Source organism: Pan paniscus, chromosome 19 (genome assembly GCF_029289425.2).
Source record: "Pan paniscus chromosome 19, NHGRI_mPanPan1-v2.0_pri, whole genome shotgun sequence".
Taxonomy (NCBI): Eukaryota; Metazoa; Chordata; class Mammalia; order Primates; family Hominidae; genus Pan; species Pan paniscus.
Genome location: NC_073268.2, coordinates 56,828,858 through 56,856,343, shown reverse-complemented (window position 1 = coordinate 56,856,343; position 27,486 = coordinate 56,828,858). Strand labels below are relative to the sequence as shown.

The following is a 27,486-nucleotide window of genomic DNA, read 5'->3' as shown; positions in this document are numbered from 1 at the left end:
GGCACACAGAGAGCCCCCAAACCTGAGCCTCACCTGAAGAGTGGCAGCTCACCCAGGCAGCCTCCTCTTAGAGCTCCTGAATTCTGGAGCATCAAATAGAAATGTGAAAAACAGGCTGGGCGTGGTGGCTCACACCTGTAATCCCAGCACTTTGGGAGGCTGAGGCGGGCAGATCATTTGAGATCAGGAGTTTGAGACCAACCTGGCCAACACAGTGAGACCCTGTCTCTACTAAAAATACAAGTAAATAAGCCAAGCATGGTGGTCCACACCTGCAGTCCCAGTTACCTGGGAGGCTGAGGCAGGAGAATCATTTGCATCCAGGAGATAGAAGTTGCAGTGAGCTGAGATCGCGCCGCTGCACTCCAGCCTGGGCGACAGAGTGAGACTCTGTGTAAAAAAAAAAAAAAATGAGAGAGAAAATTAATGTGACAAAAGCAAAACATTTCCTGTAAAGGGCCAGACAGTTAATATTTTACAGCCTCTATTATAACTAATTAACTCTGCCGCTGTAGTTTAAAAGTAGCCACAATTACATTACATTGTTATTGATTACATTAATCAAATGAATGTGGCTCTGTTCCAATAAAACTTTATTTATACAAGCAGGCATAATTTGTTGACCATTATATTAAATAATGATAAAATAAAGCTATCATGATTAAAAACCATCTAAAAATTATATCTGAAGATAAACTTTTATAATTTTTCTGTAGTGTTTAAAGTCCAAAGATATTCAATCCAGTGCTAAGAAGTCTCTTTATACATGTCCTGCTTAATAATGAAAAACAGGAACATATTATTGGCAAAACATATATTCTTTCTTATTGCAATAATAAAGTGGATTAAATAGTACAAAGAAAAAAAATGTTAACAATGGGTGAATGTAGGTAAGAGTATGTGGCAGGGTGTTTTTTATTCTTGCAAATTTTGTGTAGGTTTGACGTTACCTCAGAATAGCAAATATAAGAATGATTCCTGCAGACACACGAGTGATTTCAGCTGTTCACAGGGCTCAGGCAGGAAGCAGATCTCTTGCCCTCCCTCTGATCTGGGTCACTTAGTCCAGTCCCTGAAAGCAGTGGATGGACAACCATGCCACCCTCTTTCTTCAAATACACCTTATTTTGTATCCTGCCCTTTTTGTGTAGCATTAGATCATGAACATTTTCCTCTGCTATAAATGTCCCCTCAAATATGTTGTTTCTTGTGACTCCCTAGTGTTCTACCCATGATTTCCTCAGCTGCTCCACCTTGGTGGAATTCAGTGATTCTTCTGCCTTTTCACCACTGTAAGTGATGCTTTGATGAACAGCTTTGTAGGTTCATCTGTGCTGCACCTCTGACCAGTCTCTTCTGGAAGAGTCTAAGGAAGGAGACAGAGGCATGGACCACTGGCTTTTGAAGGCATTCGGTGGGTCCTGCCACGCCGCCTTCCAGCATTCCAGAAAGGTGGTCCCAGTGAACAACTCACCAGGGCGGGGCCCCACTCCGCGGCACCCCAGCAAGGCCAGCATTCGAGACCAGCCTGACCAACATGGTGAAACCCCGTGTCTACTAAAAATGCAAAAATTAGCCGGGCATGGTGGCGGGTGCCTACAATCTCAGCTGCTCAGGAGACTGAGGCAGGAGAATTGCCGGAACCTGGGAGGTGGAGGCTGCAGTGAGCCGAGATCACTCCATTGCACTCCAGCCCAGGTGACAACAGTGAGACTGCATCTCAAAAAAAAAAAAAAATTAGAATAATCTTGTACATGTTATTAACTTTAATTTTGCATGTAACTTTTTAAAAATGATTAAACTTTTCTCAGCATATTCTCATCATTAAATATTATTTAAGACATTATTTTAAGGTTAGATAGTATTTTATCATATAAATAATTCATATTTACTAGTCCCCTGTTGTTGAACATATATGTATTATTGAACCTTTATGTTCTTTCCAGTCTTTCAATATTCAAATACTTTTTTCATCTCTTTCTTATTACTTACTTAGGAGAAATTTCTAGATGTTGAATTACTGAGTCAGAGTATAAACATTTTAAAGACTTCTAACATATTCAGCCAGATTGCCCTTCAGAAATATTATACCAATTTGTTCCAGCAGTCATGAGAACACGCACTTCCCTGAGCTCTTGCCAACACTTGATATTATATTGTTATTGCCTTCCAATCTGTTAATCATTTCTTTTTCCTTCTTTTTACCCTTTTTGCTTGGAAATACCTTCCCTAGCCCAAGATCAAATAAACGATAACTTTTCTCATTTAAAAAAATAATTATTTAATCAGTCTAGAATTTGGTTTTTGATATAAGAATCGTGATGATTGTATGATATTCTGCCCACCAACCAGAGCAGTGCTGGAAAGGTGCAGAGATGGCCTCCTGTTTCCCGTTTCCTCCAAGTTCTGGGTCTGTGATTTAGGGATCTGCTGCTGAGAGAGGTTCAAAACATCTTCCCACCTTATTTCATGGACTGTCATTGTTTCAAGAAGCAAATTATACCATCAGCTCCAGGAAGATTTTCTCCACTGCTTCATGTGTTTTAAGATCAGTCCATTGCAACTTGATTCGGCACTCTGCCATCTGATGGGCTTCGTGGTGGGTCATGTGAGGAGTTTCTATTTTTGTCTGTGTTCTAAATTTGCAGGTATTTTATTTAAAGTATAAAAGTAATTTTAATAGAAGTTACTAGCCAGGCTTTGCATTAGGTTTTAATATCTTGTAGAATAAGAATAAGATTACTTTCTCTTTTTTTGCTTTAAGATTCCTCATTACACTTTTTTTTTTTTTTTTTTTTTGAGACGGAGTCTCGCTCTGTCACCCAGGCTGGAGTGCAGTGGCACCATCTCAGCCCACTGCAAGCTCTGCCTCCCGGGTTCACGCCATTCTCCTGCCTCAGCCTCCCGAGTAGCTGGGACTACAGGCACCTGCCACCATGCCCCTCCTCCCAAAGTGCTGGGATTACAGGCGTGAGCCACTGCGCCCGGCCTAGATTCCTCATTACTCTTTTGCATTATGTTTAATCTCCCATGTGGCCCTTTTTGAAGTTCTTCCCTAGTCACTCATCTGTCTCTTTTATTATATTTATATATTTATTATATTTATTTATTTATTACTTTGATTGGCATTTGCATTATATGTATTAACGAGAAGTAATTTTGCATCTTAAAAATGTCTTATTTTTTCCTCATCATAAAATTACATGTTCATTACAGAAGATTTAGAAAATACAGAAAAGTATAAAAAAGAAAAGTATTACCTTTAATCTTACCACTTGGAGGAAAAAAATGCAAACATTTTACTGTCTGTCCTTTCAGATTTTTTCTTAGTTTATACATGTTTGAGCATGCATAAAACTTGCATTGATATGATTATGATATTTCATCTTCCTATCCAGAAGAATAGAGTATGTCTTTCCACATTCCATGACAAAGAACCAGTTGGATTCATTTATTTATTCCACTGTTAATCTGTTTTGATTAATTCTTGTATCCTACTTCTTGGACATTTCTTTGATTTCTCACTAGTTTCTTGAGTAAAATTGTTTGTTCGTTTCACTTTCTTCTTTCCTGATTGATAATGAAAGCATTTAAAGATATGAATTTGATTTTTCTTGTAGCTTTGGCTAAATAGAGACAATAAAATCTAGAAACTTCTGAAATAAATTAAACCTAATTTAGAGAAAAATGGAAAGTGTACATTTTCCATAGAGTACAAGACACAACATAAATGTTTAAAATTAAGCTGTTATTAATATTATAAAATCAAGTTACTATTCATATATCGATATCTTATTGCATGCTAGCTAGAATTATCAAATACTAACAGCAGGACAAAAAAGTCCTCACTAGTAATTTAGGCGAGAGTTTGAGGTAAAGATGTGGGCATGATATCACATAGGGTTGCTTTCATATCTATCAAGACCTTAGGTCTGTGATTTTGTGCTTTCTCATATGCACAGAAACTGATTTGTAATTGCAGTGAACTTGTAACATACTAACCCTCCTGCCTTTTTACATTACCATAGAAAAAGCAAAACCCAAACCTCCTAATCAAACTGATAGCTTATTTTATCTCTACCTCAGAATATCAACTATAATGATATATATAATTTTGGGTCTGCCGCAGGGGCAGAGTCCTCATGGAGAACCTCTGCTAGAGCAGGGTAGAAGTGAAATGTGGGGTTGGAGCCCCCATACAGGGTCTCCGCTGGGGCACTGCCTAGCAGAGCTGTGAGAAGAGGGCCACCATCCTCCAGACTCCCGAATGGCAGATCCATCAACAGCTGTACCATGTGCCTGGAAAAGCTGCAGTCACTCAATGCCAGCCTGTAAAAACAGCCAAAGGGGCTATGCCCAGCAGTGCCGCAGGGACAGAGCTGCCCAAGGCCTTGGGAGCACACATCAGAATGCCCTGGATGTGAGATATGGAGTCAAAGGAGATAATGTTGGAGCTTTAAGATTTAATGACTCCCCTACCAGATTCTGGACTTGCATGAGGCCCATTGGCCCCTTTGTTTTGGCCAATTTCTCCCATTTGGAATGGGAACATTTACCCAATGCCTGTACCCGCATTGCATCTTGGAAGTCACTAACTTGCTTTTGATTTTACAGGCTCGTAAGTGGAAGGGACTTGCCTTGTCTCAGATGAGACTTTGAACTTGGACTTTTGGGTTAATGCTGGAATGAGTTAAGACTTTGGGGGACTGTTGGGAAGGCATAATTGGTTTTGAAATGTGAAAAGGGCATGAGATTTGGGAGGGACCAGTGTCAGAATGATATGGTTTGGCTCTGTGTCCCCACCCAAATCTCATCTTGAATTTTAATCCCCTGTGTCAAGGGAGGGACCTGGTGGGAGGTGATTGGATCATGGGGGTGGTTTGCCCCATGCTCTTCTCATGATAGTAAGTGAGTTTTCATGAGGTCTGATGGATTTATAAGTGGCAGTTTCCCCTGCTCTCCCCTCTCTCCTGCTGCCTTGTGAAGAAATTGCCTGCTTCCCCTTTGCCTTCCATCATGATTGTAAGTTTCCTGAGGCCTTCGCAGCCATGCAGAACTGTGAGCCAATTAAACCTCTTTTGCTTATATATCACCCAGTCTCAGGTATTCTTTAGAGCAGTGTGAAAATGAACTAGTATACGTGAATTCAAATGATAATACTTAAGAGACTCATGTCCAAAGGGTAACAGGAGCAGTTTTAGAACAAAACTATAATGAAGGATCTAAAGTGCTGTACTGGGTTCTCTTGACTTACCCAGTGTGCAATGTTATGACCTTGGGCAGCCCCTTTACACTGTGCAATGTGGAATTCAAATGCGATGGTGGATGGAACCTTGTCCTGAACCTAATTCCATGGGAAGCATTTAACATTTCATCATGACATATGCTTGTTGTAGGCATTTGGTACATACCTTTTATTACCTCATGGAAGTATTCTGCTAAGAGGGATCTGGTTTGTTTGTGGTTTTTGGTTTGTTTGCTTGCTTGTTTTTTAGAGAGACAGGGTCTCATTCTGTCACCTAAGCTGGAATTCAGTGTTGTGATCCTCACCCACTGCAGCCTTCAACTCCTGAGTTCAAGCGATCCTCCCACCTCAGCCTCCTGAGTAGCTGGGACTGCAGGCACATGCCACCATGCCTGTTAAATTTTTTAATTTTTTTTTTCAGAATGGGGATCTCACTCCATTGCCCAAGCTGGTCTCCAACTGTTAGCCTCTAGTGATCCTCCCACCTTGGGCTCCCAAAGAGCTGGGATTACAGGTGTGAGCCACTGTACCCAGGCAAAAGATAACTTTGGAACACCACCTGAGAATGTTACTTACAATGAATCCTGTCCTCATTCTCATTTACTTATTTGGATGGAGTTTCCTGAAATTTGTCTCACTATCATCTAGGATCCTTTTTCTTTCTCCAACTGGGAGATTGTGTCTGGTTTGGAAACTGCAAGCCCTGTTCAGGAAAAGGGAAAAGACCCAAGGCACACACCCAGTCCCCAGGTTATCATCAGGCCCAGGTGAAAACTCAGGCCTTAGGTGCACATCCGGCCTCAGGTGGACACCCAGGCCCCAGGTGATCACCAGTCCCCAGGTGGACACAAGGCCTTAGGTGAACAACAAGACCCAGTAGGCCATCAGGCCTCAGCTGGATACAGTCCCCAGGTGAACACAAGGCCCCAAGAGGGACATAGGCCACGGCAGACATCAGGCCCTAGGTGGACATCAGGCCTGAGGACGACATCTGGCCCCTGGTGAACATCAGGCACAGGTGTCCAAGCAGACCCTGGGTGGACATAACTGTGTACGGGTAAGGAGTTGACCTGGGGGGAGGGTGAGTAGTCAGCAGCCCAGTGGAGTCCTGAGTAGGCTTATGGAAGGAAGGGGCCTAGGGGACAGAACCGTAAAGAAGCGACCTCACTTCCTCGATGATGACACACACGAACAGAACTTAGAACTCTGGTAACCAGGCACCCATATCCTAGAGTCAGCGCCGTAACCAGCTCACTTTGTGGGAGACGCTCAAGAGAGCAAGATGTTCTCGTGTTGCTTCCCCACTTCGAGAGGTTGCTGCTTCAGGAACGGAGGGAGTGAGAGCCTTTTCCGACGATGCCGAAGAAGGCTCATCCCTCACCCCAGACGCCTGTGGCCCTTTGTAAGAAGGCGCACCCAGGTACCACAGGACAGCCCGGGGCAGGCCCTAGCAGGCCAGGCCACACCAGAGATCCCATCGGGGCTGCCTCTGCACATTGTCCTTGTCCAGGAGGAGATTCGGGAGCCCATGGAGGCACAGACACATGGTGAGGTGGCTGCAGCCTGGAAGACTTTGCGGGGGCGGTGCTTTTGGGCTGGAATTCCTTTGAACTCAGTGAGGTTGTCTCTGTGTTTGGAAATTCCAGTGGAAAGTGACTGATGCTGGTGACCCTTTCTCCTTTTTCAGCTCCTGGTCCGTACGCAGAAATAAGAGCACTTGCGGCACCAGCTGTCAAGCCAAAGCCAGCATGGGAAGAGCCCCCTCCAGAGAGAGCGCTGGAGGTGGAGGGAGCTCCAGCCAAGGACCAACCCAGCCAGGAGCTGCCTGAAATCATGGCACCTACTGTAGCCACTGGCCTTAATGCTGGAACTGAAAACGTGGCTGGAGAGAGAAGTGGGAGGGAGGGGGTGACAAGCACAGCCCCAGCCAGCAGATCCCATGCTGCCCCTAGTCCTGGGCATGGTGGCAAACATGGAGGCGGAGACCAGGGCATTCAGACTGGACTCCTGTACCTCGCTGGAGAGAGGCTTCTCTCATTCACTAGAACCACAGCCCTGCTGCTGCAGGGCCTGTTTATCGTGCTAATGCTGGTGGGGTATATCTCTGTGCAGGTGGTGCTCAAGAGCATTAAAAGAAGGCTGGGAAGAAGAGTTCCAGCAGCTCCTCCTGCTCTCAGACGCAATCTTCTCCTCCAGGCATGGATGTGTGTCTGCAACTGGGCATCCAGGCTGTTTGCCCTTAATGTGCTGCCCCGAACGGGCTCTTAGGTGGGCAGGGGTTGAGGGGACCAGGACGTGGCTCCAAAGGGTACAGCAAGGAAAGCTTTTAAAGACAGCCGTTGTGCTCCAGGCTCTCCATGCCACCACCTGCCCTAGCATTTATTAATAGTGTTAGAATTACAAGTTTATGAAATGAAATATAAATAAAGTTTGATTTCTGAAACTTCTCACCTTTTTGAACTCCCTAATATTAGATGGTGTTTTTGAGGCTATCCTGAAAATCTCGGATAGTTGTGTCTTTTGTTGTGGTTGTTTGTGTGGCTGAATTACCATCGAGTCATCTGTTATTGGAAACCTTTCAGGTATGGCTTTTAGAAGACCTTGACCCACTCTTGCCTGTTTTGACTCTCTGGTTTATTGTGGAAAGAAGGATGATGTAGGCTCATGTCTCCGGCAGATCATTCACCTTTTGCCATCAAGGATTTGGCATCAGAGTTTCCAAGAATTATGTGTGCAAATTGACATGCTGGTACTTTAGCTAATCTGGGTGTCAAAACAGAATGCCATAGACTAGGTAGCATAGAAAATTGATTTCTCACAGTTCTGGAGATGGTAAAATCCAAGGTCAAATGGTCAGCAGATTCCGTGTCTGCGGAGGGCTGGCTTCCTGGTTCATAGACAGCCATCTTTTTACTGTGTCTTTACATGACAGAAGGGGTGAGGGAGCTCTCTGCAGTCCCTTTGATAGGGACACCAATTCCATTCATGAGGTCCCTGCCTTCATGAACTTAATCACCTTCCAAGGCCCCACCCCCAAATACCATCACATAGAATCCAACGCATGAATTTGAGGAGGACAATAACATTTGCTTTATAGAATCAGGTCACCCCGAGCCATATGCACTCACGGGAAATCTATAATCTTCTATTAAGTATTTGCTGGTCCCCTCTGGGGATTGTCTAAACAAAATTGTCTAAACAAAAATTTAGACAATTTTTGTTTTCTTTAAGAAAAATGATCTTTCATGTGATCCATGGTTTATTCATAGAAAGCACTGTGAGTTCACACACTTGCTAAAAAGAAGGACAATTGCGATACAAAAATGAGAGTGACCTCCCTCTCTCTCTCTCTTTTTAACCAACCAACTGGGCTGAGACATTGTAGGGACCCTTGGCTGGGCAGTAGGACTTGAGTAGCTACATACGGCAAATACAACTTCTTGCTCAGTTTGGAGTAGAAAAGGTGACAGTTTGTCAACAAAAGGAAAAGTAAAGCAGATGGAGAAGTTCTTAGTTCGCATTCTAGCTATACTACCTCTTCCTTATCAAACCCCACCCCCAACTCAGGATCTAACATGTAAAAGAGTAAACACAAAGGCACTGGTAACCAACTGACTCTTCTGAATGCCCTGGCTATCTCCTACAACAATTCCAGGCTAAGCATAGGGGTCAGGAAGGTAGCAGGAACATGATGATACACTGTGGAGGTCAGCCAGGGCTAAGACAGGGCTGCTCATTAGGGCTAGAAATTAAGAAGGGAGAGGCTAAGTGCAGACCAGCCCTAGCCTCCAAGTCAGCACGCAATGAGACTGTGACAAAAGCAGGCAGAGGAAGCTTGACGTAGAAAGGCAGGGGAAGAAAGCAAGTACGGGGCGAGAAGGGAAATGTGCAGTGAAAGCAGCCAATCTGATGGCAGAGGGAGACCGGTGCTTAGAAGCTTGTTTGGTGAGAGGGAATGAATAGAGGAGGCACAGAAATGGGGAACAAACATTTAACTAGTGAGAGAGATTTAAGACGAATGGGAAGAGAAATCTCGCAAAAAGGACACATTCATGCAGATCCTCAAAGATGGACACGCAGTCATCCCTACATGTAGAAATATGCTCAGTTAACATATAAAAACACAGATGCATGGAGAGCAAGCATACACACAGACACATATCTCTACACATGCACTCATGTGTTCCCAGATACACACACACTAAACATGCAAAACACGACAGCATTTACACATAGATATGCACCCTCACATGTGTGCAAATGTTACATCCTCACACAGAGACCCACATTCCAGTGTGCACATATCCACACAGGTACACAGCCATAGAACTGACATACATACACATCAACATATAATGTGCACATACAGACAGGCACGCGCAGATATATCTATGCACATAGACACATGTACTCAGTCATGCAGATACACACACTCTCTAACACAAAGGTGACCAGTGTAGATGAATATTGTGAGCTCAGTGGCTTCCCAGACCTTCATCTTTTCCCTACTCTTGTTTCAAAGGTGCTCAGCAGACTCCTGGCGAGGCTGTGTGAGGCAGGGGCAGGACCTTCAGAGTCCTCACAGCTTTGTGAGGCAAAAGTCTGAGTCCAGTCCTGGCCTCTGCCGCTCACCCACCACTGGGCTATTAATGCCCTGTCTGTAGGCGAGAGATTCTGCATAGACTAGTCTTGGGATTTTTTTCTAACTGGCCATTTTTCTCCTTGGCACACCCACTATCCCACTGGTAACGGCATACACTCTGCAAGGGAAACCTGAGAAATGGTTGTGAGTCTCCTCAGACAATAAGCATACCCTCCCACCCACAGCTACCTCAAGTGCCCATCAAATCAGAACCAGAATTATAAATACTTACGACTTTACAGTAATTGGCAACAGATATACTATAGTACTTACAGTACCATAAATGCATCTGTTTCTCTGGTGAAGCAATCTCTGAGATGGAACAGTGTTCTGTGTTTGCCAAGGGAGACAGGGCCAATGCCCAGGACACTCAGGACATAGGGGCAGAAGGTGGCATATCGTGGGGGTTTCTGGTCGATCTGCAAGGCCCAGCTTCTCCATGAACAGTGGGCTGTAGTGAGAAGCTTGCCAAGGTATGCATATCGACTGGAGTTGGACTCTCCCCATCCTTAGCCCTGTGGTCCTTTGGCCTCAGCCACAGGTGCTCAGAGTCCTCCCAGGGTGGACAAATGTTTCAGTGTTTTTGGCCTGACCTGATACTACCTGGGGACCCAGGCTGCCGGGCCGGTGAGCTATCTGCTTTCTCAGCCAAAGGGCTCTCGAACCAGCAGCATCAGCTTTTTCTTGCCTTTGTAGATCGTTTGTGGTTGTTGATGAACAGGGCAAATTGCAGGTAGCCATCCTAAGGCAGCAGGAGGGTCTCCCGAGCCTTGCTTAGAAACTCAATGAACTGTCCATACTGGCAATGGCTAATGTGTGTTAGGTGTAGTGTGTGGTGTTGATGCAAGCATTGCATCAGCAACTGGTGCCATGGAGCTCTGTCAGTGGAGATGAGCTTTCCAGAGCTGTGGTGGCCCGGGGTGCCGGCCAGGCCAGGTGCAGTCACCGTGCAGCCTCGCACACAGGATGTCTGAAAGCACCATGGCAATGTGCGCACTCTTCACCACCAGGGGGATGAGAACTGCCAGCTCATTCTTGCCCAGAGAGTGGCTGAGGGCACAAACCCAGAGCACATCACTGATGGCTGGGTGGGTATCCTGGTTATGAGCCACGTTAAGATGGCTCATGGCCAATGAGACCAGCTCGAAGGCGTGGAGCGTGTAGCCCCGGAGCTCCACGTAGCAGGCAATGGTGAACAGCTGTGAATGGGTCATGCCACCGGCAGCAGCTTCGGTGGCAATCTGGCAGGCTGCCTCAAAGGCAATGTGGTCTTTCTCACAGAGTGTAAGGGCTGACAGGGCACATCTCTGTGGATGCTTCGTAGCACACTGCAGGGCCAATGTGCAAGCACAGCTAGCCAGTGTGGATAGTCAAGACTGAGGCGCAGGATAGTGGTGTGGGATACGGCTGTGGCAGCTACAATACTAGCAGCCTCAGTAGGGGTGAAGAGTGTGTGCCAGCTCTGCAAGATGCTCCCTGAGGCCCACACACCTGTCGGGGAGAGCCTGAGCTCAGCTGTGGCCATCTCAGTCCTGATTCAGTTCGGCCCACATTACCGTGTGGGGTTTGAACTTGGCCTGCAGAGATGAGTTCTCCCTCCTCCTCAGCAACCTTGACACGATCTGAGGCAAACCAGGGCAAGAGAAGCATCCCAGATGGCCAAACCTTGTTTGGGGTCTCTTCCTATCCCTTCCTTACCCAGGTCAGAGGGTTGAAGGTTTCTGCAGGTGCTCTCAGCCCCTCACAAGGATGGAGCAGTAGATCCTGGGGTTTGCTTAACCCGAGGCCAGGGTTGCAGATCTGCCAGGGGTTCTAGCCGAAGTGGGGCCTGTCAGGGTAGAGTCTTGTGCTGGGGCTTTGGGCTTTAGAAAGGGTCCTGAGCCTCCAAGGTGTCTGGAGTTTCTCACAAGCATGGACAGGGACGGGGACCAAACCACCAGGCCCACTACCTCCCAAGGGCACACTTGAGTATTGGCAGCTGAAAATTCATTCTCTTAGACATGTCTCTGATGAGAGGGTCAAAGTGCTGCTGACATCAGCATGTGGTTGGTTTAAGCAGTGAGGACAGAACTTGGGCTGGCTGAACAGACGCTATCTTCTCCCACCAGCAGCCGCATCCTTTCTTAGGCCATCAGGAATAGGAATATGAGAGCTCCAAGGATTCGTTCTCCTGTCCCAAGAGTAGGGTATAGAAACTCCTTTCCCGTGGGAGTAGAGGGAGGTGGGCACTACCCACTTCTGTAGCACAGGTCACCAACCATCGTACCATCTCTCCGCGTCTCCAGTTAAGGGATGATAAGGTCATCGCATCACCTGTAACCCAGGTTCCAGGGCCACATTGAGCAGGGTGCTGTCAGTACTACTGTTAGTGGGAGTAGCAATCTTGAACGCATTTTGGGCCAGTTTGAAGATGAGCGGGGAAGAACGAATGTGCTTCTGCATTGCTTCCGGAATTGTTCAGAGCCTCAGAATGTCTCCTTTGGCAGCAGTCAGCATGGTGGAGGCCAGTTCCCACCGCTGTGATTCCAAGTGTCCAAGCGAGAACCAGGGAGGATGATGGCTGGGCACCAGAGACACCATACAGTGAGTGAGGGATGTGTGGCCTGCACAACCTGAATTTTCTGAAACAGGTAACCTTATACACGTAAGCCTAATTTATAGGCAGGGTCTGGATCACAAGACAGCAGAGCTGAGAACAAATACTTGGCAGAGGTATGCATGGAAACGCTCTCTCGGTGGATGACTTCTCCCAGATCCCTGAAAGGGTCCCCTTCCAGCAGCAAGATGCACTATTTTTGGAGTGTTTGCACTGGGTCATCATCCAATTGCAGCTCTTGGAGTTGGCTGAGGAGCTGCTCCTCATTACGGCACACCTTGTCCTGTGCATAGGAGCCTTCAGGCATTACCCTCTGTGACCCAGGCCCATCGATGCAGCCTCCAGGGCCAATGACAAGTAGGACTCACTGCTGTTTGGGGAGCTTACAGCCACAGGTACATGTTGGTACACAGGGGGTCTGCTTTCATTCGTATCTAGATACCTGTCATCATTCAGGAGGCAGGCCTCAGTCAAAGTGAGAAACAGGCAGCCGATGGGATCCAGGGGGTGGCCCACCCAGCCTTCCAGGTTTGTGATGGTTGTAGTTCCTCTCTGCAGCACTTCTTTCTTCTGATGCTTGTAGATTTTCAGTTGCCACCGCTGCTGAACCTCAGAGTATTAATAATGGCCACTGTGAGTCTGAGGGCCTCTTTTGGATAACCGTGGGAATGTGGGGCATCAACCCGAGCACAGGCTGTTGCACATGCTCAAACCACAGTGGCTGGCCTTGGGAATTAAAGAGTAGTCTTGGCCAGGCGTGGTGGCTCATGACTGTAATCCCAGCATTTTGGGAGGCCGAGGTGGGCGGATCATGAGGTCAGGAGATCAAGACCAACCTGGCCAACGTGGAGAAACCCCGTCTCTGCTAAAAATACAAACAATTTAGCTGGGCGTGGTGGCGGGCCCCTGTAGTCCCAGCTACTCGGGAGGCTGAGGCAAGAGAATGGTGTGAACCCAGGAAGCGGAGCTTGCAGTGAGCCAAGATCGTGCCATTGCACTCTAGCCTGGGCGACAGAGCGAGACTCCGTTTCAAAAAAAAAAAAAATTAGCTGGGCATGGCGGCACGTGCCTGTAATCCTAGCTATTCGGGAGGCTGAGGCAAGAGAATTGCTTGAACTCGGGAGGTGGAGGTTGCAGTGAGCCCAGATCGCACCACTGCACTCCAGCCTGGCAACAGAGCTACTAGACTGTCTCAAAAAAAAAAAAAAATATTGCACAGATCCCTGAAAATACAATTATATAGATTTTCTTTTTTGTTTTGTTTTGTTTTGGCTTGGTTTTTTGAGATGAAGTTTCGCTCTTGCGCCCAGCCTGGAGCAGTGGCGTGTTCTCGGCTCACTGCAACATCCACCTCCCGGGTGGATTCTCCCACCTCAGCCTTTCAACCAAGAAGCTACTTTTTGTTTGTTTGGTTGGTTGGTTGGTTGGTTGCTTGTTTGTTGAGACAGAGCTTTGTTCTTGTCGCCCAGGCTGGAGTGCAATGGTAAGTTCTCGGCTCACTGCAACATCCGACTCCAGGCTTCAAGCGATTCTCCCGCCTCAGCCTCCCGAGTAGCTGGGATTACAGGCTCCCACCAGCAAGCCCGGCTAATTTTTTTGTATTTTTAGTAGAGACAGGTTTTCATGATGTTAGCCAGGCTGGTCTCAAACTCCTGACCTCAAGTGATCTGCCCGCCTTGGCCTCCCAAAGTGCTGGGATTGCAAGCATGAGCCACCGTGCCCAGCCTGATTATATACATTTTCAATAAACATATATGAAAATGGTCTCAGGCATTTTAATAATTAGAAGACCAAAATCAATAAAAATGTAATAACATTACCCACTAACCAGAATATATAAAAGAAAGACTGACAAAATTAGGTATTGGAAAGAACATCTAATTAGAATGCTCTTAAACTTGTGGTTGGGTTGTATATTAGTCAAAAAAATCTTTGGAATTAAAAAAATTAATTGATAAATTGTGTGTATTTGTGGTGTACCACATTATACATATATACACACACACAGACAAGCATTGTAGAATAGTTAAATCTGTGTGTATCTATATAGCCACAGACATACATTATAGAATGGCTAAATCAACCGACATAGCATATCTGTTAGCTTAGATACTTATCTTTTTTTTAAAATTTTTTTATTTTTAGATGGAGTCTCCCTCTGTCACCCAGGCTAGAGTGCAATGGTGCAATCTCGGCTCACTGCAACCTCTGCCTCCCAGGTTCAAGTGATTCTCCTGTCTCAGCCTCCTGAGTGGCTGGGATTACAAGCGCCTGCCACCACGCTAGGCTAATTTTTGTATTTTTAGTAGAGATGGGGTTTCACCATCTTGGCAAGCTTCTGACCTCGTGATGCACCCACCTCGGCCTCCCAAAGTGCTGGGATTACAGGCATGAGCCACTGTGCCTGGCCAATCAATACTTATCTTTTTGCGTGTGTTTGGTGAGAACATTTAAAATCTGCTGTCTTAGCAATTTCAAATATTACCACATTTTTTTTTTTTTGAGACGGGGGCTCACTCTGTCTCCCAGGTTGGAGTACAGTGTCACGATCTCGGCTCACTGTAAGCTCCGCTTCCCAGGTTCACGCCATTCTCCTCCCTCAGCCTTCCGAGTAGCTGGGACTACAGGCGCCCACCACCACGCCTGGCTAATTTTTTGTATTTTTAGTAGAGACGGGGTTTCACTGTGTTAGCCAGGATGGTCTCGATCTCCTGACCTCGTGATCCACCCGCCTCGGCCTCCCAGAGCGCTGGGATTACAGGCATGAGCCACTGCACCTAGCCTAAAAGTACTCATTTTTTATTCATCAATAATTAGTAATCTGACTCGTTTCAAAAATTTGGTTATTATTGACAACCTCTTTGAAGATCCATTTCACAAACTCAACAGAGTGCCACGATTAAGAGCTAGGGATCCCCCAAACTATCTCAAGCATCTAAAAAATTGCCATTTTTTAAAGGCTTAAATTGTAGTAGTAAAGGGGGAAAAAACCCATAAATCATCTAAAAAATTGCCATTTTTAAAGGCTTAAATTGTGTGTGTGTACACACACACACACACACACACACACACACACACACACACACACATCATTGACCTTTCTTAAGACTTCAGAGGGTGGAACTTTCGGATGTGACCACAGAGAGGGAGAGACCGGGAACGCGGAGCGCGGCCGCCAGCACCCCCGAGCCGCCGCCGGACCCCCGCCGCCCCGGGCCGCCCCCCGCCCCCCGCGGTCCCAGGTCTGTGCGTCTGGGGACGGTTCGATTCCCCGCAGAGCCGGGGGAGGGACGGGGGCGCTCAGGGGAGGGGGCCTCGGGCGCCCCGCCCGCGCCTGCTGCCCCGTCCCGGCGGCAAGGCGCTCCTGGCCGTGACCCCCGCTGGGGGCCGGGGCCGGGGTCCATGCGCCGAGCCCCCACCCGGCCCGGCGCCTGCCGCTGACGGCGGCGGGGGTTGGGGGGCGCGCATCTGGCCTCCTGCCCACCCCCTGGCGTCGACATCACGGGCCGTCGGGGGCTGCGGCCCCGGGCTGCGCCCTACCCCGCGGCCAGGCTCTGGAGGGACCCTGGAGCTGCCGCCGGCCTCAGCCCATGGCCCGGAGGTACGATGAGCTGCCGCACTACCCAGGCATCGCGGATGGCCCCGCAGCCCTGGCTGGCTTCCCACAGGCAGTGCCCGCGGCACCAGGGCCCTATGGCCCTCACCGGCCTCCCCAGCCCCTACCCCCAGGCTTGGACAGCGACGGCCTCAAGAGGGACAAGGATGAGATCTGTGGACACCCGCTCTTCCCCCTCTTGGCCCTGGTCTTTGAGAAATGTGAACTGGCTACATGCTCTCCCCGTGATGGGGCTGGAGCTGGGCTGGGGACACCCTGCGGCGGTGACGTCTGCTCCTCTGATTCCTTCAACGAGGACAACACTGCCTTTGCCAAGCAGGTTCGCTCTTAGAGGCCCTTCTTCTCCTCCAACCCAGAACTGGACAATCTGATGATCCAGGCCATCCAAGTGCTGCGGTTCCACCTGCTGGAGCTGGAGAAGGGAAAGATGCCCATCGACCTGGTCATCGAGGATCGGGATGGCGGCTGCAGGGAGGACTTCGAGGACTACCCAGCCTCCTGCCCCAGCCTCCCAGACCAGAATAATATATGGATTCGAGACCATGAGGATAGCGGGTCTGTACATTTGGGGACCCCAGGTCCATCCAGCGGGGGCCTGGCCTCCCAGAGTGGGGACAACTCCAGTGACCAAGGAGTCGGGCTGGACACCAGCGTGGCCTCTCCCAGTTCTGGTGGAGAAGATGAGGACTTGGGACCAGAAGGGGAAGGGGAGTGAGATCTCTCACCCGGCGGGAGCAGGAGCAATAGAAAGCAAGCAGGGAGGCGCTGCACACTTTTAAACAACCAGATCTCACAAGAACTCACTGTCGCAAGAACAGCACCAAGACAATGGTGCTAAACCATTCATGAGAAACCTTCCCCATAATCCAGTCACCTCCCACCAGGCCCCACCTCCACCACTAGGGATTACAGTTCGACATAAGATTTAGGTGGGGACACAGATCCAAACCATATGACCTTCTCTCTACTAAAAATAATAATAATAAAAGCCAGATATGGTGGCACCACCTGTAGTCCCAGCTACTCAGGAGGCTGAAGCAGGAGGATCACTTAAGCCCAGGAGTTCAAGGCTGCATTGAGCTATGATGGCACCACAGCCTAAACAACAGAGTGAGGCCCTGTCTCAAAACAAAAACAAACAAACAAAAAACCAATTTGGATTTGTATTTCAGTCTTCTGTTTTCTGTTCTTTAATACCCTTATTAAAGAAACCAGATGTGAGGTGGCGCAGCGGCGGTCAGGTGAGTGACGCGGGAGCGGTCAGCAGGTGGCAAACCCACGGCCAGGCTTCCGTGGCAAGCAGCCCTAGAGGAATGGCCGTCCTGTCCCTGCGAGCCCCTGGGCCCTGGCAGGCGATCCAGGTGGGATGCTATGGAATATGATGAGAAGCTGGCCCGGTTCCCGCAGGCCCACCTCGACCCCTTCAACAAGCAGTCTGGGCCGAGACAGCATGAGCTGGGGCCCTGGGGAGGAGGCCCCAGACATCACTCCTGAAGAGGCCCTGCCTGAGCTGCCCCCTGGGGAACCGGAGTTCCGTTGCCCTGAACGCGTGATGGATCTCGGCCTGTCTGAGGACCACTTCTCCCGCCCTGTGCTGCGGCAGGTGATCGAGGAGTGCAAGCAGGTGATTCTGGAGCTGCCCGAGCAGTCGGAGAAGCAGAAGGATGCCATGGTGTGACTCATCCACCTCTGGCTGAAGCTCCAGGAGCTGAAGGACCCCAATGAGGATGAGCCAAACATCCGAGTGCTTCTTGAACACGGCCTCTACGAGGAGAAGAGCAAGAGCGTCAAGCAGACCTGTGATAAGTGTAACACCATCATCTGGGGGCTCATTCAGACCTGGTACACCTGCACAGGGTGTTATTACCGATGTCACAGCAAGTGCTTGAACCTCATCTCCAAGCCCTATGTGAGCTCCAAAGTCAGCCACCAAGCTGAATACGAACTGAACATCTGCCCTGAGACAGGGCTGGACAGCCAGGATTACCGCTGTGCTGAGTGCCAGGCGCCCATCTCTCTGCAGGGCGTGCCCAGTGAGGCCAGGCAGTGCGACTACACCGGCCAGTACTACTGCAGCCATTGCCACTGGAACGACCTGGCTGTCATCCCTGCATGCATTGTACACAACTGGGACTTTGAGCCTCGAGAGGTTTCTCGCTGCAGCATGTGCTACCTGGCGCTGATGGTGTCTCGGCCCGTGCTCAGGCTCCGGGAGATCAACCTTCTGCTGTTCAACTACGTGGAGGAGCTGGTGGAGATTTGCAAGCTGCGCCAGGACATCCTGCTCATGAAGCCGCACTTCATCACTTGCAGGGAGGCCATGGAGGCTCGTCTGTTGCTGCAGCTCCAGGATCGGCAGCATTTTGTGGAGAACGATGAGATGTACTCTGTCCAGGACCTCTGGACGTGCATGCCGGCCACCTGGGCTGCTCACTCACCGAGACCCACACGCTCTTCACCAAGCACATCAAGCTGGAATGCGAGCGGTGCCAGGCCAAGGGCTTCGTGTGTGAGCTCTGCAGAGAGGGCGATGTGCTGTTCCCGTTCGACAGCCACACGTCTGTGTGCACCGACTGCTCCACCGTCTTCCACAGGGACTGCTACTACGACAACTCCACCACGTGTCCCAAGTGTGCCCAGCTCAGCCTGAGGAAGCAGTCGCTCTTCCAGGAGCCAGGTCCTGACGTGGAGGCCTAGCGCTGAGGAACAGTGCTGGGCACCCCACCTGGCCCACCGGGACCCACCCTGCCAACGTCAAGTTGTTCGTTCTGCTCTGGAGACCCCTGGGGTGCGGCCCCTGGACCCCTCCACCCCTGCTGGGCCAGAGCGGGTGGGCAGTGTCAAGGCCCGTTGTCTCCCAGGTGCTTGCTGGGACTCGGGGTGGCCGCACCTGGCTGTCACCTGGGTGTGCTGCTGTGAGGGGTCCTTGCGTGGCCCCCATCCTTCCCCCAGTGCAGAACTCCATGGGCAGGGAGTTGGGGGGATATCTCACCTCCCCCATGGCACAGAGCCCTCCACACCCCTGGACCAGAGCATCCGGGCCCTAGAGATTCCACAGTTCCCATCCTGACCACCCTGGAAACTCATCAGGCCAAGACCCCGAGAGAGCTTCAGAGGAGTGTTGAGTAACACCTGAGGATGCGGCTGCACACACTCAGCCAAGGGCCGAGTCTCACCTGCAGTGGGGTTTCGGCTCTGCCTGGGGGCTCCATCACTTTCAGCCACTCATCGCCTTGGGGATTTCTGGTTGTCCCCAGCTGGGGCTGTTCACAGTTGTCACCTGTAGACCTGCCTCTCCCTGGCCTGAGGTTCAAAGGCCTCATTGGGTGGTCAGTCCAGTGGGGTCACCTGTTGTTTCTGTACAACAGCAAGGAAGGGGACCATGGAGCTTTTCCCTGCTGGGTGCTCCTGCTTTGGCCCAGCCCAGCTTTCCTGGTGCTCCAAGCTAGGAGGCCATGGCCCCAGCCTAAGGAGGGTGTCCTGGTCTCCAGGTGTGGAGCAGGGACTGTGCACTGGGGGAGGTTCCAGTTAGGTGATGGGATCCTGCAGTGGTCTGGTGGCATTTCTTGGAACCAGATTTACCCGAGGAGCTCTGTCCTGCTGCCTGTGGAGGGCTCCAGATAGCTCAGAAATGACCAGCCAATGGCCTTTTGTTTGGGGGCCTGAGATCAAGAGCTGAGAGTATTCACTCAACTGAGCCCATTCAGGAAGATCAGGGCAGGGGCGTGTGGGAGGTCCCTCACTCCACGGGACAGAGGCCCCTGGACAGCAGAGGAAACCTACAGCTCTGGGTGAGGGGATACTTGGCTTTGGTGTTTGCACTTTACAGATCCTGCGGTCCACGAGGGGCCTCAGGAGAGGACGTGTCAGGAGGTGGCTTCCCAGCCTTCTGCCTTGGGCAGTGGGGGTGCTCCTATCTGTCCTTTTCCCCTACACCCTGGACTGTGCTTGGCTGTTGGTGCACATGGTTGGCACACACGGTGGGCAGAGGGCAGAGAATGCCACTGCTTGGATATTTGTCCTCTTTGACCAGAAAACCCAAGAGGAGACACCTCAGTCAGCAGAAAGGCCGCCTGGCTCACTGGCTCATTCCAGGAGTGGGAGAGACGGCAGGGTCTCCTCTTTGCCCTCCACCATCAGGAAGGGGATGGTGTCCTCTCCCCACTGTGGTGGCTTTAGGCAAGGTTCTTACTGTCAGCTCTGCCTCAGTTTCCCCATCTGGAAAATGGGGGCAGGGGTACTGACCTACGTCAGGTGGAACAGTGAGCAGGGAGTCCTTTAGAGAGTGTGATGTGAGGTTGGATCAACAGTGTGGGTTCCTGTCCTGCTTCCCCTTCCTCTTTGAGGCTGAGGAGGGGGTTAAAGGCCAAATGCTGTTTCCCAACACCCCAAAGTCTGCACATGTCTCTTGAATGCATCACATTTCTGTCATATGGATATTAGCCATTCCGAAATCTGCGTAATCAACTTCACATTATTCAAGTTACAAATCACTGTGTGCATAGAAAAACTGTGCTGGTATTTGCTGGACAAAGGGTTGGGCCCCTTTTATTTTTACCTGCCACCCAGCATCTCCCCCACCTGCCCCTTCTGGGTGACACAATCTGTAAACAGAATCACGTATGGGTCTTTCTATGGGTCCGTAGCACAGCAGGAAGAGCCTGGCGCCGCCAGCACCTCATGGAAGACCACATATGGGTGGTCCCACAGCATGGGACCAAGCTGGCCTGAGGGATGCCCAGTTGTAACAATGCTGCTGTCACTGTCTCATTAAATATATGTCCTTTAAAAAAAAAAAAAAAAGAAAGAAACCGCACAGCTTATCTTCATTTTGGTACTCCAATCTCAATATCATTTTTTAAATTGCTTCAGCAGTGGGAAGAGATTCCCAGGGAGATATTGTGATATTCGCCAGCCAAAGCTTTATTACTAAGATTCCTGTTGAGGGAAAATTCAGATAGAGGAAAAGGCTCATATTTATTGTAAGAAAGTTTAAGGGTAGTTGCCAAAAAAAAAAAAAAAATCCCAAACTCAGTGCAAAATTACTGTTGCAGTATTTTTCCATTCTTATATCTGTAATAATAAGCAAAATGATCAATGAGCCACATTTCAACCCTTAAAATAAGTATACTTACCAATTACTCAAAGAAGCTCACAGTAATCTCCAGGCTATCTTGAACAACCAACCTGCTAAAGATGCCACAGGTGCCTCAACACTGAAGGAATCAGGTCTATGCCAGCTCAGCTACTTCCTAAAGTTAAACCTTGGAATACACACACATGGAGTTTCTCTACAGCTTTAGGATGCACAGTGGTTGTTATTGTTGCTAGACAAGTCCTTGAAGATTATCCTCTGACTCAAAGCTTTAAAGAAAAATCTTACTGGAAAGGAATTCTTTGGTGAGATGTAGATCAGCATGGCACGCTGTAGGCAACATTTAGGAAAGAAGGCTGATTTCTTCTCTCTCATTCCAAATGCCTTTGTGATACCTGCTTGGGCATTGCCCAGGGATTCCAGCGGTCAGAGGTTCTGTAGGATGGTTTTTCTTTTTTTTTAAATCCTGCCTCAGGTTTATTTGTACAAATAGCACAGGAGGACACCAGCCCCACACATATAGCAGCCCAGGGGTCACACCAGTCCTTCTGTTCTCAGATTGACAGAGACCTCTACTCTGAAGGCTTCGTGGGGGCCTGGACACCTTTGGAAGCCTGAGCTAGAACTGAAGCTGGAGCTGCAGACTGGGCCTTGGTTTGATCCTTGGCCTTTGGCCGGCAGAACCTGAAGGATGACATTTCTAGCAGAGCTCCAGGGAAGTCTTGCTGGACAGGGCATCTCCTCTGCCCCACCCTTGCTCCTCGAGTCCAGGCTCTTTGCATGGAGGCCCAGTGAACATGGCTGGAGCTCTGAACTTATGTGCTGGTGGACAAAGGTCAGTGACAGTCACAGGACACTCCTCTTAACCTATGCACGTAACTTACCAGTGGCTCTTTGGAAATATGGCCTCACCTCTGCTGTCTAGTTCACAGTGACTTGAATGCTTGGGTGTCAGGTTTGGACAGGGTCCCCTGAATGCCTGGGTGTCAGGTTAGGACAGGGTCCCATTTCAGGAGCTAGCAAATGGAAGAAAGCAGGAGGGCAAGGCAGCAGGCAGGTGATAATGTAGACTGTGGCCAGATGGAGTAGGTTCCAACCTTGGACCACCATTCATCTGCTGTGTGAACAGAGGGTGGACACCTTTAAGTGGTAGGGGACTCTGGCTGGGCACAGTGGCTCACGCCTATAATCCCAGCACTTCAGGAGGCCAAGGCGGGTGGATTGCCTGAGGTCAGGAGTTTGAGACCAGCCTGGCCAACATGGCAAAACCCCATCTCTACTAAAAATACTAAAATTAGCTGGGCATGGTGACGGGTACCTGTAATCCCAGCTACTCAGGTGGCTGACTCTGCATCTGTGGCTGGGGTGGGTGAGGCTTTGTTTGGTATTTTTATTGCCTATTTTTCTTTTTTTATGCTCAAAGCTACTCCTGGGCAAGTTCCCTGACTCTTGAATCTTTTTCAAAATTTAGCTCTTCTGTAATATTTAAACTTAGCTAAGTTGGCCACTATGCAAGCCTCCTGGATTTCCTTCCTTCAAGATATTATAGCATGACTCTTTTGCTAAATTTGTATTCTCATGCAATATTAGCATGAGGAAAATTTATAACATTTTAAAAAGTGAATATAGCTACTGATAATGAATGTTAAGCTACATTGACATTCATTTTGGAATTAGTGATCACCTACTAAGTTGAACTACATGAAATTTCTGTGGTGTAAATCTAGTCGGTTGAGTACGGGTGACTTCATATGGTTGAACCTACAGGTGACCCTGGATCACTCCTCCACTCCTCATTTTGTAATCCAAGAAAAGGAGGCTCAGGATGTGAAGTAACTTACTCATGGTCACATAAATTATTAGGCGTTGACTTAGAAACATATAACGTATTTTCTTAACTAAGGGAGTGAAAAATTCTTATTACTACTCCATTTACGAATTGCCTTGGCTATTCTTGCATGTAAATAGATATACATATATATACACACACACACACACATATATATGTGCATATATATATATATATATATATTTTTTTTTTTTTTTTTGAGACAGAGTTTCGCTATTATTGCCCAGGCTGGAGTGCAATGGCTTGATCTCAGCTCACCGCAACCTCTGCCTCCCGGGTTCAAGTGATCCTTCTGCCTCAGCCTCCAAAGTAGCTGGGATTACAGGCATGTGCCACCATGCGCAGCTAATTTTTGTATTTTTAGTAGAGACAGGGTTTCTTCATGTTGGTCAGGCTGGTCTCAAACTCCCAACCTCAGGTGATCCGCATGCCTCAGCCTCCCAAAGTGCTGGGATTACAGGTGTGAGCCACTGTGCCTGGCCTCTTACATGTAAATATTTTGAGATACAAATTGAATAATTTCATTTTACTTGAGGGATAATTTAGGGGAAAGTAACATCTTTGTAATAGTGAGTCTTGATACCCAAGGATGCAATGTATTTAAGTCTTCTATCATGCCCTTCAGTGGTGTTTTGAATATTTCTTCATGGAAAGCTTAGGACATTTTTAATTTTTTTGTTTCAGATTCAGGGGTCAATTTTTCCTTTATTTTGAATTAATTATGCATACATATGAACAATTGTTTTCTGAAGTTACTTTCACAGGGAAGACCTTTACTGAATTTTCTTAATGTTGTTTTTCAAGGTACTGGCTTATGTTTCCAAGAAACAAATAAAGATAATTTTACTTTGTTTTTAATGTTTATGCTTCTTGTTGTATTCCCTTCTCTAATTTAATGTGCCTGATAACTTTTGAAAGTAAGAATAGAGACACAGGAAAGAGGCCAGAAGGTTGGAATAAGGGCTAAAAAAAGAAACTTATTGCCACCAAAATAAAGACGAATCCAGGTTAATCCTCTCTGGTATTGACTTGTGAGAAAAGATGGACATCGGCATGTAGGACCTTAGAACGACAGGAAGAATGAAGAAAAGAGCCTCAGAGCACAGCCTGGTGATATCATAGAAAACATGTATTTAAGGCATTTCATCTCTCAGTGACGACTTGCTTCAGGTCCTTGCACATGCATATATGGAGAGAAGGGTGTCAAAGCACAATCTCATGTTTGCTCTGATTTTTCTCTCTATGAATTGTTTTTAATTTCCTTTTTTCAGAGACCAACAGATTTGTAGAAAATGAGGCAAGATTATTTACAGAACATTAGCTTCTGTATACAATGTTTATATTTATATTATGACATTTTGTTGACATGGCCAAAACGATTTTACCTTTAGGTAAATAGAAGAACTGCTTGATCGAAAAGATGCCCACTTTTCAAGAGCACAGTTGAAGGGAACAGTTGAAGGTGATAACCACAATAACATAATGGTAGGAAGAACAGAAATTGCTGTGTGCTTGCTTTATGCCAAGCATTGAGCACAGCTTTGAAATGGTTACATCTCATTTAATCCCCACAATAATAATGACTGTTTTATAGATGAGGAAACTAGAGTTTACAGAAGGGAAATTACTCAAATCTACAGTTTATAACTGGTTTTTATTTTCACAGCCAGGTCTGTAGGACTTTAAAGCCCCAGCCTAGGCACTACTTTTGTCCTAAAGATGTGCATTTATTGTCTATGATATGTAAGAGACCATAAATATTGGTCTCAATACAAATTAATTTTCAAAGATCTATCAACAAAAGTAAGCTTGGTAAAAGATGATTTTAAACAGAACATTCAGTAAAGATTAAACAAGACGCATAATCCAATCAAAGAAAATGTGTTAAGTCCTCACAGGGGCATTTTCTACAGATTTACACATAGCTTTTCCATGTTGAAAAGGAAACTATATAATTCTTGTTTAGCTTCCTCCATCTAAAATGACACAACGTACCAAATAACTTAAATTAATGGTTAGATTTGGTTAATTATCAAGGCTTCCTCTTTGAAAATCATAAATTTATTTTACTTTTTTTTTCTTTTTTTTTGAGGCGGAGTTTTGCTCTTGTTGCCCAGGCTGGAATGCAGTGGCGTGATCTCGGCTCACTGCAACCTCCGCCTTCTGGATTGAAGTGATTCTTCTGCCTCAGCCTTCCGAGTAGTGGGGATTACAGGCACCCACCACCACACCCAGCTAATTTTTGTATTTTTAGTAGAGACAGGGTTTTACCAGGTTGGCCAGGCTGGTCTTGAACTCCTGACTTCAGGTGATCCACCTGCCTCGGCCTCCCAAAGTGCTGGGATTACAGGTGTGAGCCACCGCGCCTGTCTAAAAATCATAAATTTAACTTGGATATGGAATTAATTTGGCCCTCTCTTTATTTCAGTGAAAGACGTATGAAAAATTGCCCCCTTATCAACACAAAGGGTATCTCCTGACCATTATTTCCAGGTATGCACAGTCTCCTAACTATGCCTACAGAAATCATTCTGAACTCCATCCATTTCCCAGGGAGAAAACAGAAGCGCCTTGGGCAGAGTGAAAAAGAAACCACCTGGAGAGGAGGCCCTGCAACATGAACCCATCTTTAGGCCCAAGGGCATTCTGACATCTGAAATCAAAGTCATGATTGCCTCCATTTCTAGAAAATGTTCCAGAAATATTTCCAGGAAATATAATTATTAAAGCACAGGCTTTGCTGTCTTTAGGCTTGGAAAGGTCTTTGAAAGTTATTTGGATTAAATCATTAGAAATTTACTAACACTGATGTCAAGTTAATGGTTAAAAACAAAGCTTTGTCCACCCCCAGGCCCAGGAGAAATGTGTACATATGTTCACCAAGAGACGTGTACAAGTATTTTCACACCAATATTATGAGCCAAAAACTCAAAACAACCCAAATGTTCACCTAAAGTGGAATAAACACAGTATTGTGGCATTCCTATAACGAACTACTACTACGCAACGAGCACAAATAAACTCTAACTCCCAATAATGTGACCGGATCTCACAAACATTGTATTGGAATACGGAGGCCAGACCCAAAAGAGGATGTTCTACATGGGTGAAATTTATAGAAAATTCAAAAACAGGCAAAGCTGATACATGGTATTAGACAGGGCAATGATTATCCTCAGTGTAGAGGGAGACAGTGACTAGAATGATGCATGAGGGAGGTTCTGGGTTTCTGGGAATGTTCTGTTACCGTTCGTGTTAGGAGGAGGGGTGCAAAGGGTAGTGACGAGGCCCACCCTCTGGACCCTGCAGCATGAGAGAGAGCCTTGATCCTGATGGCAGAAACCGTCCCCCGAGCCCAGGGCCACCCATAGGACAGACACCACAAAGCCACATTCTGAGGCCAGTCTCAGCCATTCTTGCTGCCCTCCAACTCTGTCCCAGCCAAAGATGAACCTCCAGGGGTGGGGAAGGATGGACAGACAGCATCCAATGCATTCTGAGAGCCTCTGCACCTGGGTGGATGAATCTTTGTGTCCAGGGCTGGCTGTCAGTAGATCCAGGCTTTCATTCCTAGAAGTGGTTAGTTTCCAAGATTTTCAGAAAATAATGTCTAATTATAAAATTTTAAAAATATATAGAAGAGTTTTTGGCCAGGTATGGTGGCTCATGCCTGTAATCCCAACACTTTGGGAGGCCGAGGTGAGTGCATCACCTGAGGTCAGGAGTTCGAGACCAGCCTGACCAACATGGAGAAACCCCGTCTCTGCTAAAAAATACAAAATTAGTTGTGCGTGGTGGCACATGCCTGTAATCCCAGTTACTCAGGAGGCTGAGGCAGGAGAATCACTTGAACCTGGGAGGCGGAAGTTGCAGTGAGCCGAGATCATGCCATTGCACTCCACCCTGGGCAACAAGAGTGAAACTCTGTCTAAAAAAAAAAAAATGTATATATATATATACACACACACACACACATATATATATATAGAGAGAGAGGAGTTTTATAATAGCAATACAAAATGAAACCATCATGTATTTCACAGATAAATTTAAAAACTGAATTAAAAAGTATATCAAATCCCATATTTTTTCAGTTTGCTGTTCTGAAATAAAGTAATAATGTGAGGTTTAAGTAATGTCAATTATTTTCACAACTATAATACCATTCAGTGTTTATCCTGTGCTCTGTACTCTCTTTATAATTAAGGATCTATACAGATCATTACAAAACACTTGAGTGGGCTAAAACCATTAGGGTCCATTCTGGAACTATCGTTTTCAATTTGCTCTCCCAACTTGCATATTCTTATGTGTTCAGCATTTCTTATTAACCCTGTATTTTTGTCCACTCATTTTTCACTTCTTAAATTTCACTCTATCTTACTGATACTATTTCAGGCTTCTTCTGAGAAAACTAGAGGCTGGGCATGGGGGGCTTATGCC

The 27,486-nt window shown here is 47.3% G+C and overlaps 1 protein-coding gene and 3 pseudogenes across 1 annotated transcript; 3 read left to right on the top strand and 1 right to left on the bottom strand.

The window, feature by feature from the left end:
- The first annotated feature begins 6,441 nt into the window (after positions 1-6,441).
- On the top strand, positions 6,442-7,694 carry LOC100984246 (CMT1A duplicated region transcript 15 like 2). Its single transcript, XM_003805540.7, has 2 exons — positions 6,442-6,792; positions 6,933-7,694. The coding sequence occupies exons 1-2, from the start codon at positions 6,528-6,530 to the stop codon at positions 7,511-7,513; spliced, it is 846 nt and encodes a 281-aa protein (XP_003805588.2). The 5' UTR covers positions 6,442-6,527; the 3' UTR covers positions 7,514-7,694.
- Positions 7,695-10,531: 2,837 nt separating this feature from the next.
- LOC117978528 (zinc finger SWIM domain-containing protein 5-like) lies at positions 10,532-14,065 on the bottom strand (annotated as a pseudogene).
- A 1,885-nt stretch (positions 14,066-15,950) lies between these two features.
- LOC117978529 (putative homeobox protein Meis3-like 2) lies at positions 15,951-16,902 on the top strand (annotated as a pseudogene).
- A 430-nt stretch (positions 16,903-17,332) lies between these two features.
- LOC117978530 (differentially expressed in FDCP 8 homolog) lies at positions 17,333-23,972 on the top strand (annotated as a pseudogene).
- The last annotated feature ends 3,514 nt before the right edge of the window (positions 23,973-27,486 follow it).

Bases quoted from the DNA above. Each gene is read 5' to 3' on its own strand.
- LOC100984246 (XM_003805540.7), top strand. From the start codon at position 6,528: ATGTTCTCGTGTTGCTTCCCCACTTCGAGAGGTTGCTGCTTCAGGAAC. The intron at 6,793-6,932 runs GTGAGGTGGCTG...CTCCTTTTTCAG, and splicing joins CATGGAGGCACAGACACATG to CTCCTGGTCCGTACGCAGAA.